Below are 12,052 nucleotides of genomic sequence, written 5' to 3'. Positions count from 1 at the left end.
TCACTCACATGTGGGTGAATAGGATGCACAATGTGTGATTATTGATGCTAATTGATGTTTGAAACCTGAAATAAATATTCAGCCTCTCTATAAGGATATGGAGTGTGTATTCCACAAGTGAATACCCATGAAAGTCTAGTGATGCCACAGGCGTTTTATGTTCTCTTCTTCATACTGGATAGCTGTATATAGAAAAATGCAAATAGATCCACAACTTGACTTTAAATGAATCAAAGACTTCAACATAAAACCAGATAAAAAGAATCTGATAGAAGAGAAACTGGAAAATGGATTTGAATTCATTGGCACAAGAGGCAACTTCCTGAACAGAACACAGGTGTTAAGATCAACAATTAACAAATGAGACCTCATAAAAGTAATAAGATTCTGCATGGCAATGGGCACCATCATTTGGACAAAACAGCAGCCTATTGGATGGGGAAAATGTTTACCAATTCCACATCCAAAAGAGAACTAATATCCCAAAATATAAAGAATTCAAGAAACTAGATATTAAACACCAAATAATCCAACTGAAAAGGGAGTGCATAGAGAATTCTTAAAAAGAAAAAAGGCAAATTGCTGAGAAACAGTTAAAGAAATGTTTAACATCCTTAGCCATCAGGGAAATGCAAATCAAAACTACTTTGAGATTTCATCTTGAAACCTGTCAGAATGGCTAAGATCAGTAAAGCAAATGACAGCTCATGCTGGTGAGGATATGTAATAATCAGAACACTCATCCATTGCTGATGGAAGGGCAAAATTGTACAGCCACTATGGAAATCAGTATGGCAGTTCCTTAGAAATCTGGAAGTCAATCTATCTGAACAAGAAACAGGACAGGAGCCTACCATAGAGGACCTCTGATAGACTCTACCTAGCAGTATATTAAAGCAGATGCTGAGACTCATAACCAAACTTTGGGCAGAGTCCAGGTAATCATATGAAAGAAGGGGGAGTTAGTAAGACCTGGAGAGGACAGGAGCTCCACAAGGACCAAATATATCTGAACACAAGGGTCTTTTCTGAGACTGATTCTCCAACCAAGGACCATTCATGGATATAACCTAGAACAAACCCCTGCTCAGACATAGCCCATGGCAGTTCAGTAGCCAAGTGGGTTACCCTAGGAATCTGTTTCCTAAGAGGAACAGGGATTGTCTCTGACTTGAACTCAGTGGCTATCTTTTTGCTCATCTCCCCCTGAGGGGCAGCAGCCTTACCAGGCCACAGAGGAAGACAATGAAGTCAGTCCTGATGAGACCTGATAGGCTAGGGTCAGATGGAAAGGGAGGAGGACCTTCCCTATCAAAGGACTGGGAGAGGGGCATAGGAGAAGGGGCATACGGTGGGAGTGGGAGGGAATGAGGGAGGGAACTACAGCTGAGATACAAAATGAATAAACTGTAATTGATAAAAAATAAATTAATTAAAAAGAATATAATTAAAAAACAAGGAAATCATGAAATTTGCAGGCAAATGGTGGGACTGGAAAAGATCATCCTGAATGAGGTATCCCAGAAACAGGAAGACACACATGGTATATACTTACTTATAAGAGGATATTAGACATATAATATAGGATAATCATACTAAAATCTGTACACCTAAAGAAGCTAAGCAAGAAGGAGGACCCTGGGTAAGATGATCAATCCTCACTCAAAAAGGCAAATGGGATGGACATTGGAAGAGGAAGAAAACAGGCAACAGGACAGGATCCTTCCACAGGGGGCCTCTGAAAGACTCTGCCCAGCAAGGTATCAAAGCAGATGCTGAGACTCATAGCCAAACTTTGGTCAGAGTGCAGGGAATCTTATTAAAGAAAGGGGAGATAGAAAGACCTGGAGGGGACAGGAGTTCCACAAGGAGAGCAACAGAATAAAAATTTGTGGACACAAGGGTCTTTTGTGAGACTAATACTCCAACCAACGACCAATCATGGAGATAACCTAGAATCCCTGCACAGATGTATCTCATGGCAGCTCAGTGTCCGAGAGGGTTCTCGGGAGTAAGGGTAACAGGGACTGTCTCTGACATGAACTCAGTGGCTGTCTTTTTGACCACCTCCCCATGAGGGGAGAGCAGCCTTACCAGGCCACAGAAGAAGAGAATCCAACCAGTCCTAATGAGAGCTGATAGGGTAGGCTCAAGGAAGCCTACTATGAAACACCACTATTTAACAGTGCAGGACAATTTACAAGGACCCAAAATAAGCAGCATCTAGTGTGTGATGGAAAATGAAGTTATCTACATTTGCATATGGCATAGTTTACCAATTAGCCAACAGAAACATATGGGAAATTTTAGAAATATATTAAAACTGTAGAGACTAACAAATCAAGGAAGTTTGTAGGAGATAAGATAAAGTAGAAAGGCAATGATATTTCCTTTACTTCTAGAATTGAGCTAGCTGGATTTTAATGCTGCTGACTTAACTGAATATCCACATGCAAAAATTTAAGTTTGGAATCTTACCACAAACCACATGCAAAACTTAAACCAAATGGAGTGCAAATATAGATATAATGCTTAATCTATAAAATTATCATTAATTTTCACTCTATGCCAGATTAAGAAGTGGGTTCCTAGTTATGATATCTAGCTAATGAACAAAAATTAATACAAATGAAACCTTACTGAAAAAAAAAGCTGCACTTTAAGGAAAACTATAAAGAAAGCAAAAAAAAAAAAAAAAGCTGAATTGTGGGATAAAATTGCATACTACATATATCTGGCTAGAGATGTGTGTTTAAGTTCATAAAAACACTTAAAGTTCCAGAAATATCTTGACTTAAAGTAAGGAAAGGCTTGAAAACACTTTTCTGTAAGTCATATATATTTAAGTAATACAGAAAGGTTGACATCAACAGTGGTCAGGGAAACTGAGGTTAGCTAGTGAGCAGGAATCGAGTGCAACCATTGCAAGATGTAGACAATGCAGCATTAACATTTCTTGCCCACGTTATGTGGTCTGATGCCCCTCGTGCAGAACCTGCATGACCTGTCAGACAGCATTTACACAGAAGGTGAGCTGGCAGTCTGATCAACTCAGCTTCCTCCCAGGCCCAGATCCAGGACTTTGAGTTGGCCCACCTCGACATCTACCCCATCAATGATTTGCTGGAACACGGAAAAGGGCTGGTCCTTCAGATTCAAAGCGGCAGGATCTCCATGACACAGGGCAGCAACAGTATTCGAGAGGAGTCCCTGTGAGGATACTTTACAGACAGTGTAACAGAAGCCAGAGGCCTCAAAACAGACCGATGACTCATTGCAATAAGGATGTGTGGACAAAATCGTGTACTGTGGACACACAGGAACACACTACTGCTTCCACAACAAGATTTTTTTCTTATTTTATTTTTTTGAGGAGGGGCTGCAAGTGTGGAGGACAGATACGAAGGCACAGGAAAGTGAGTGTTATTGGAATGCGTGGTTGTGAATGTCACAAAGAATCAGTAAAAAGTTAAACAATATTTTAAATAGTCTGTTGATCTGGGATTTTATTTATCAGTTTATTTTTTGTGGGAATATATCCATTATATTTTAAGCTCTGATTTTAATAGGAATAAGTCATTCTCTCAAGTCAACCTTAAATTTTTCAGTATTGTGATCATATCTAATTCTCTGTTGTATCTTGAAGAGCTTATACTCCCCCCACTGTCAGCCACACTGCCAATTTCTGCTCACTTTGCTCCTCCCTCCCCATCTCTTCCACTTTTGTTTCTCTGTCTATATCCATCTTCCTTAATTTTTCTTTTATCTTTTCTCACTAATATAACAATTTTCTTTTCCACCAAAGCAAGCGTGATCATGAAAATAGCATTACAATCATGAAAGCATTACGACGTGTCTGCTAAATGTATACATGTGTCCATAAATCTTTAAAAAAATCTATTTGCTGTAGGAAAGTGGTGATACCAGGATGATTCAGATAGTTAGATAATACTTTAATTGTTTTGTCAATTGAATAATGGGATTTGATGGAAATGCCCAATTTCCCACTATTGTCAGTGCTCAGTTGTTGTTCTTAAAATGTTCAGGGTTATTTTTAATTGTCAGGCAAGGCAAACTTTTATTGATATGGCCTACTACCTTCCTCAGGGCTATCTTCATTTCCTTGTTTCTTAGGCTATAAATTATGGGATTAAGCAAAGGTGTCAGTACTGTGTATGTGACAGCCATCAGCATATCTTCACGGAAGGAGTCAGTGTTCTTGGGTATCAAGTAGACAAAACAGGCAAATCCATAGTGCACAGACACAACTGTGAGGTGGGAGGAGCATGTTGAGAAGGCCTTTTGCCTCCCATGTGCAGAAGACATTTTTACAACTAGGAATAGTATGAAGACATAGGAAATCATGATCAAAACAAAGCTTCCCACCAGCACAAATGCAGAGAGCAAAAAAATAATCATTGCATGGTGAGCAGTGTAATCACAGGCAAGGTGAACCAAGGGTGAAATGTCACAGAAAAAGTGCTGGATATTGTTGGAATCACAGAAAGACAAGTTGAATATGGTGAAGGTGATGCCAAGAGAACAGAGGAACCCAGTCACACAGGAAGTTATCATGAGCTGAAAGCAGACCTTTTGGGTCATAAAAATGTGGTAATGCAGTGGACTGTGGATGGCAGTGTAACGATCATAAGACATGGCAGCCATAATGAAACAGTTGTTGGCTGCCAGTCCAAAGAAGAATAACATCTGGGTGGCACACTCAGGGAGAGAGATGGCCTTGCTCTCTGATAGCAAGTCCACTAACATGCGGGGCAGGATCACCATAGTGGTGCAGGTTTCTGAAAAGGACAGGGCGAAGAGGAAAAAGTACATGGGGGTGTGAAGGCTGTGGTTGAGCTTGATGGCCACCATGATGGATGCATTTGCTAGGAGGATGGTCACATGGGAGAGAAGAATCACAGCAAAGAGTATATTCTGCAGTTCTGGGAAACTGGAAAATCCCCACAGAATGAACATGGTCACTGTGGTGTGGTTGCCCATCCTCTAGGTGGCAACCATTTTGCCTCAGTAGTGAATATGTGCTTAAGGTCAAGACTCTTAAGATGATTGGGAGGAGTTTCTGCACTGGTGCTGTCAGTTACTTAATCAAGACTGCATAAAACAACTGAATAAAAGAACCTGTAAGAAAGGGAGGCAAGGGCAGTGAAATAGCTCAGCAGATAAAGGTGCTAGCAGCTAACCGTGATGATGTAATTTCAATCTCAAGCACCCACATGATGGAAGGAAAAAACTGACTCCCACACATGTAACATGGCACATATTTTACACATACACACACAACACATATGCACATGTGCTAATAAATAAATAAGTAAATGAATTTATGTTGGTATTTACAAATATGGACCTAACTAAGTCAAGCCAGAAGCCTAATAGTTGAGAGAAATGATTCTAATATGAGAATATGCATGAAACTCACAAGTAGCCCAAATATCTTCTAGGATTCTACTCATGAAGCATTCCTTAACACTGTTTTTTCTATTCTGGATCTGCAGGGAAGAAAACAGAGAAAATAATGTCTCAGTCACTTGCTTTTGATATGCTACAGTTTTGAAATGATGTTTCTCAGCAGATGATGCCCTGGCCCTACAGCCTTGTTTACTAACCTATTAATGGAATGCACATAGTAACTAAATAAGTTGCGTTCAAATCAACATGATTTGTTAAAATCCTGCAGAGATAAAGCGAAGGATTCTAAAGTAATTTTCCCTTTATTCAGTGTGGTCCTGTTACTGTTTGTATTCTCCACCACCTAATAACTCCAGGAACATTTTTTTTGTACCATTGACTAGGTCAGATGAATAAATGAACTCAGTATGTGTGACTTCCAGGTTGGTACCTGTCTTAGTGTAGTAACTGAAGGTGGAAAAATAATAAAATCCACAGTTTTAGTGTATTATTTCTTTAAGTATAGCATAATTTTTAAGAAGGAAACTAAGGTCTCATCAAAGTTCTTGTCCAATACATTAATGATATAATGAACTCGGCTGGAGGTAACATGATCTCATGTTAAAAGACACAGTCTCATTCCAGAATTGCAAGTTGTGCCATGGTGGTCTAGTGACCTTTTATATTTTTTTTTTTAGCAGAACCTCCAGTGTCTTTTATATAATAAATAAATAAATAAATAAATAAATAAATAAATAAATAAATAAATAAATAAATAAATGTTATATAAATGCAGGTTTATTGGAGCAGCAAGGGATGCAGAAGGGGATGGAGAATGTGTGCTGGCAGGGGCAGGCAGAGCAGGAAGGAAATAAAGGGTTCAGGGCAAAAAGGGTAGCAGAACCAAGATGTCTGGATTATATAGTGAAGGGCCTCTTGGGGAAAAGCCCTTACACTAGGTAGAAGACAGGGTTTGGCCGCCATACCCTGCAGCAGGTAGGGACTTTAGCTTCTCAGGCTTTTGTTGATAATAAATGGATAATAGGTCAAGAATCTTTTCTGGCTACTTCCAGCTGACAATGGGGGCACTGGACCATCTGGATAATGGGTAAGCTCCTGTCATATTAATCAATACATAGGCCGCTTGGATTGTGCTTCCTGGGATAATTTATCTTTCTCGGGTTTCTGATGCGTTTGAAGATCAGTTTAATAGCAGAAACTAAGCAGAAACCTGCCCTCTCAAAAATGTACAGTTTATGTAAGGTCTGAGCTTCTGATAGAGTGTTTGAGGGTATGAGAAGGTGTTTTAAGGTGGGTGATAAAAAAGTAATTTCAAATATACAAAAACTCTTCCCTCCACTATGCTACTATTTTTGTATTAAGACTGTTCAGAACTTTAACATTAATCAGATTTTAAATTGTCTCCCAAGCCAAATTGTCTCTTTCTGTAAACTTGGAAAGATTCTTGTAAGCTTCAGAGATCCACTGGAATAAACAGGTCAGGCTCCAGATAAGTACTGCCAATAAACAGCCTGTTTTCCAGCCTGCTTGGATGGGATTTCTCCCTTGGTTTTGGGACTCCTCTCACTTAACTACCAAGATCGTAAGCCTAAAAGTCCATGGGTCTAAAAGTTAAACTCCTTAACTTTATCTTCTGCCCCTAACATATGTGTTCCAGCACACTGTTTCCTCAAGAGCTTCAGACAGAACTCAGGTGCTCTGGCCTAAACCTCACAGACTGCATCAACTGGACCTCAGTTTCCTAGCCACAGATGGTCTCACAGATCTTAGACAGCAAATAGAACAGCCTGCTCTTGGGACTTGGCCAACATTCAGCTTTTTGCCCAATCCTCCCCTCTCCCCACACACAAAATCGATGCTCAGTGTCTTTTCTAACTAGCAAAGTTGAACATGCCTCTTTGTAATGTAGAAATGAAAAGAACAACTGAAGTTACTCAGACCAATCTTGCACAGTCATATTTCTATCTCATCTGTCCCTTTAGCATACAATCTATGAAGAAAACTAGGAGAGAAATTGCCAGAAAAACGCTACAGAATTTTGCTTTTTTTTTTTTTTTAAATTTCAGCTGCTGTTAAAGGTGAAGGAAAAGAAAACTCTAAAAAAAATTGGATAGGAAAAGAAGGCATGGAAGAGAAATAGAGAAAGAGATATTAGCTAGAAATTATTCAAAAAGATTCACAAAGATTAAATTGAGATGATGGATAAAATTACATTCTTATTTGAAGAGTTACTATTTTCTATTTGCATTGTGGATTTAGGTATAGAACATAATAGCAGCCAAGCCAGAAAATAGGCACATATTTCATACTAGTATTATGTTGCAAATGTATTGGAGTTACATAGTACTGTCTCATAGAATCCTCACAAACCATGTGGTAGGGTTAACATGTAGATTTACAAGGAGGGGACTCAGGTGCAGTCTATTAGAGGTCATTAATTCATTAAGCATGTTAACTAAAAGCTCATAGTGTTCCAGGCACTTAAAAACATATGAGAAACACGATGTGGAGTTCTATGAAGTAGCAATGCATGGCTGTTCAATCAGGGAAGCCCAATCTGAGGAGGTAACATTCTAAGATGCAGAACAGAATGATAAACTGCGTGCAACATGCTTAAGATTGGCAAAGAGAACATCAGTGGCATAGGGAACAACTAATACCCAGAGCAACAGACCTACTCAGGCAATCTTCATTCAGATTGTTAAGGCTTGCCTTCAAGTCTACCCACACAAACTCTCTCTCTCTCTCTCTCTGAAGGTTTCCTGGTCAATGTACCTTTAAAGGAAAATCTTTTTTCTATTATTATTGATTGAGATACTGTTTACTCTATACAATCCCCTTGTCTAGTTCTTACAAAAAAAATGCCCTCAGTGTTTTTGGCAGTAGGTGCCAATAATCCCAACACTTTGAAGGAGACAAGCACATCAGAAATTCAAGGGCAGTCTTGGCTTCAGAGTAAGCCCAAGGTCAGGCTTGACTCAACAAAACTCTATCTCAGAAACAAGCAAACACACTGTTAACCTTTCCTGGCACATCTTTAGTGTCACAATTCTTCCGTGTATTGAATAATAGCTTTTTCCTTTCACAGCTTCTGTACTGGTAGTCCCCTTCCATAATTACAGAGCTCTGGTTGCTGACATCATAATCTGTATAAAACTCCTAATGCTTCAGTTAATAGTTTATATGTCCTCAAAGTTTCCCTAAGACTAACTACTAAAATGACCTTGTTTATGAAGAGGAAACTGTGGCACAGAAAGCTGTTTGATCTCAGTTGTAATTCAGATGGTCAGTCTACCTGGATGGTACATTGTAGCAAGGGGCTGAGAGGATGGAGAACAATTTACTTGTCTTACTGTCTGCAAAGTCTACTCCCCAAACACACGTGCCCTCGCATGAGTGTTTTCACTCTTTTATGTTCATTTTTTTGTCAACCGTATATGAGCAACATGCACTATTTCTAAAATGCAACATATTTTATCTTGACTCTTCTACTTCGCATATTTTTAATGAAAAAAAAAACGCAGCTTTCTTAATTCACCCCAACTATTAGTCTTTTTTTTGAATTAATATATTTGAATTAATTTATTTGAATTAATTTTATGGTGGGTGGTGAGAGCTTTTCCCTAAGATTGATTTTCATATGAAACAAGGCAGAAACTTGTGTCAGCTTTTATGTGCCCCAACTTTCAGCCTAAGCTGAGTGTATGTGGGTTGTGAGTACTGCTTTTTGAATCACTATAGGAAAAAAAAAGGAAGCCCCATAGTCTGAAGAAAGCCTTCCACATGTGCTACCGCTTACTAACTGCTCCCCAACACATTATTTGATCCATTTGCCTGTATTTAAATATGCACTGAAATAGTCAGCTGCTCTCCAAACAGATTTTCAAAATCAAGTCTTTAAGGTGAGTCATGAGAACAGGTACTTTATAAATGCTTGCTTAATTAAATTAATGATTTGTGACAACAATAAAATCCTCTTAACATCCCTCCCATGTAAGAACATCCAGGAGAAAGATGCTATCATCATTTTGTATTTGAGAGATATTTGCTGTAGTAGCAATTCTCACCCAAGCTCTAAATGATCTCCCTACAGAAGTTTTAGAATCCCTAAATGAGATTATCAAAGTCCTACACCCTTCTGCCTTCTCCCGCCCCCCCCCACAAGTTTTAGGCAAATTTCTAATTCATACCAGGTTATATGTAGCTTGCCAGTGTTTCTCAGCAATTTCAGCTGACAGTTTTAGTTGATGGATCTGGTTACAATGGTTCTTGTATTCTTGTAATCTTCGTGTTATTCAGGTGCAGCTGTGATGGAAGATACAACTGTATTCTATTTCCATTCTTCCCAATAACCCTGACGGCCATTGAGGAATAAGATACCCAAACCTAGATATAATTTTGTCTTTGTTTTACCTGGATCTAATCCTCTTTATATACCTCATTTTTGCCTTAAGTTTCATACTTCTGTCTTTATTTCACATCTTCAAAGCTGTGTACACATGGTTTTCTGCTCTACCAAGAATAAGCAACTGGTAGCATTGTGAACTTCCAGCTTCTCTGTACATATACTTTCTTTGTTTCTTCTCAACAAATTACAAACTCCCACAAGCACTTGATTGTTACAATAATACTCATTAAGAGCAAAACTGCTGTAAAATTGCCACCTTCTGAAAAGACTCACTTTCCAGTCTTTAAAAATAACAAAGTAAATAAGCTTCAGGAAGAATTTAGTCTCACAATGTAGGTGTTCCTTTTAGCATGTCTTTGTGGCTTATGTATCTTAATTCAAGGGTAAGTTTTAAATACTTTCCCCCTTTAGATGTCTGTGATGAATCCCTTATAAATCTGGACTCCATAAGGGGCAGTTCTGTGTTCATTTATTGTCAATAGAGCTCAGCACAGTGGATATTTTTAATGAGAAACCTGATACCCCAGGGACCATCACCTTGAGACTGTCGCTTCACCGTGCAAGAAACATTGTACTCAGCATCATACGATGTGATACCCATAAAAATTGTTTTTGTTTTTTTTTTTTCATCTTCAACACTATAGGGATTTTTCATTTATAATTCTCGTGGTTCTTCTGAATAACAATAGAAATAATTTAAATTCAATTTACTGAAAATGTATCTTGGAATGTATATGATTCCCACGAACATAGTTTGCTTCTTACATGATACCATTTGTTTTCATTTTAAAATTCCAAGAATTTTGCCAAGTCTCTCAGGTTGCTTCACAGGACATGAGGTGCTGTAAGAAGCAATTGCTTGGGAAACCAAAGGAAGCATGGACAGGGAATACTGCACAGTGCACACTGTGATTGTTTCTCATGGGGCGACCTTGCTGTAGAGGAGGCCGCCCTCCCACAGTAATGGCACCCTGTCCTCAGTGCCCACAAGAGCTCCCCTTGCCTTATCTAATTTGCCCTCAACATCATCATTATCTTTATCATATGATCCACAATATTTTTCCAGTGTTACCCCTAATATCTGCTGTTATTATAAGATTAATACAATAGGTATTACAATTGCTGCTTTGTCTTAAATTCTCAATTTCAGTTGTTTGTGAAGGGGTGGTTCCTGCGGAAACCAAAGCATCAGGGTTTCCCTGACACAAGTCAACAACAAAATATCTGAGAGGAGTCCTGGTGAGGATTGAGTATTGGAAGTGTAGCAAAAGTTAGGGGCCTCTTACCAGACCAATGATTCATTGCAATGAACATTTATAGGTAAAGTTGTTTGGACAAAAGAATATATGTATGACACACTGTGAAACACCACAGCTTCCACAACTTTCTCAGTAAGTTGTTCTTTTTTAATTTTTTATTATTTGTTTTTTTTGTTTGTTTGTTTGTTTTTTTTTTTTATATTTTGATTGGGGGTGTTGTTCCAAAGGCAGAGGGTTAGTATGGCAGGATGGGTAGATGCCTGATGGAAAACTCACAAAGTATAGCCCATCCCCTTAGCACCCCATTCCCAGCTCACGGCTCAGCCTCCATCTCTAGAAGCCTGCAGTCACCCAGGACAGTCAGGTGAAACCTCTACAGATCAACTCCCCCTGGCTGTTGGGTCCCCCTGGGCAATCCCAGCAGTAGTAAGCTATGCACTGTCCCACACACACTCCATCTCCCAGACCACAGCCCTATCTGCATTCCCAGAGGCCAGCAACCATCAAAGACAACCAGAGGCCTGTGGCCATCGGGGTCTACCAAAGATAAACAGCAGCTGCTCCCCAGAGCTCCATTTTCTGGCCCACAACTCCACTTGCATTACCTTAGGCCTGCCAATACCAGAGAAAACCAAATGGCTAAAGGCCACCATAAGCTCACAAACAACAAGAGCCAGGGCAATCACCAGAAACCAGCTAGCATACTACAGCAAGTCCAGGATATTTTAACACAACTGAAACACACACACACACACACACACACAAATTACCTTAAATACAATCTTATGAAATTGATAGAGGCCTTTATAGAAGAAATGAATAAATCCCTTAAGGAATACAGAAAAATACAATCAAATAGGTAGAGTACTTAAAAGAGGAAATGAAAAAAAAATCCCTTAAAGAAATACAGGAAACAAGTTAAACAGGTGAATGAAATGAATAAAAGTGTTCAAGA

At 39.0% G+C, this 12,052-nt stretch overlaps 1 protein-coding gene across 1 annotated transcript; it reads right to left on the bottom strand.

Moving 5' to 3' along the window:
• Positions 1-4,020: 4,020 nt before the first annotated feature.
• On the bottom strand, positions 4,021-5,001 carry LOC129676903 (olfactory receptor 10T2-like). Its single transcript, XM_055607418.1, has one exon. The coding sequence runs from the start codon at positions 4,999-5,001 to the stop codon at positions 4,021-4,023; it is 981 nt and encodes a 326-aa protein (XP_055463393.1).
• Between the last annotated feature and the right edge of the window lie 7,051 nt (positions 5,002-12,052).

This window comes from Psammomys obesus, unplaced genomic scaffold (assembly GCF_907164565.1).
Source record: "Psammomys obesus unplaced genomic scaffold, mPsaObe1.curated_primary_1811, whole genome shotgun sequence".
Taxonomy (NCBI): domain Eukaryota; kingdom Metazoa; phylum Chordata; class Mammalia; order Rodentia; family Muridae; genus Psammomys; species Psammomys obesus.
Note: the sequence above shows the minus strand (reverse complement) of the source record. Positions and strands in the feature narration are given on the sequence as shown.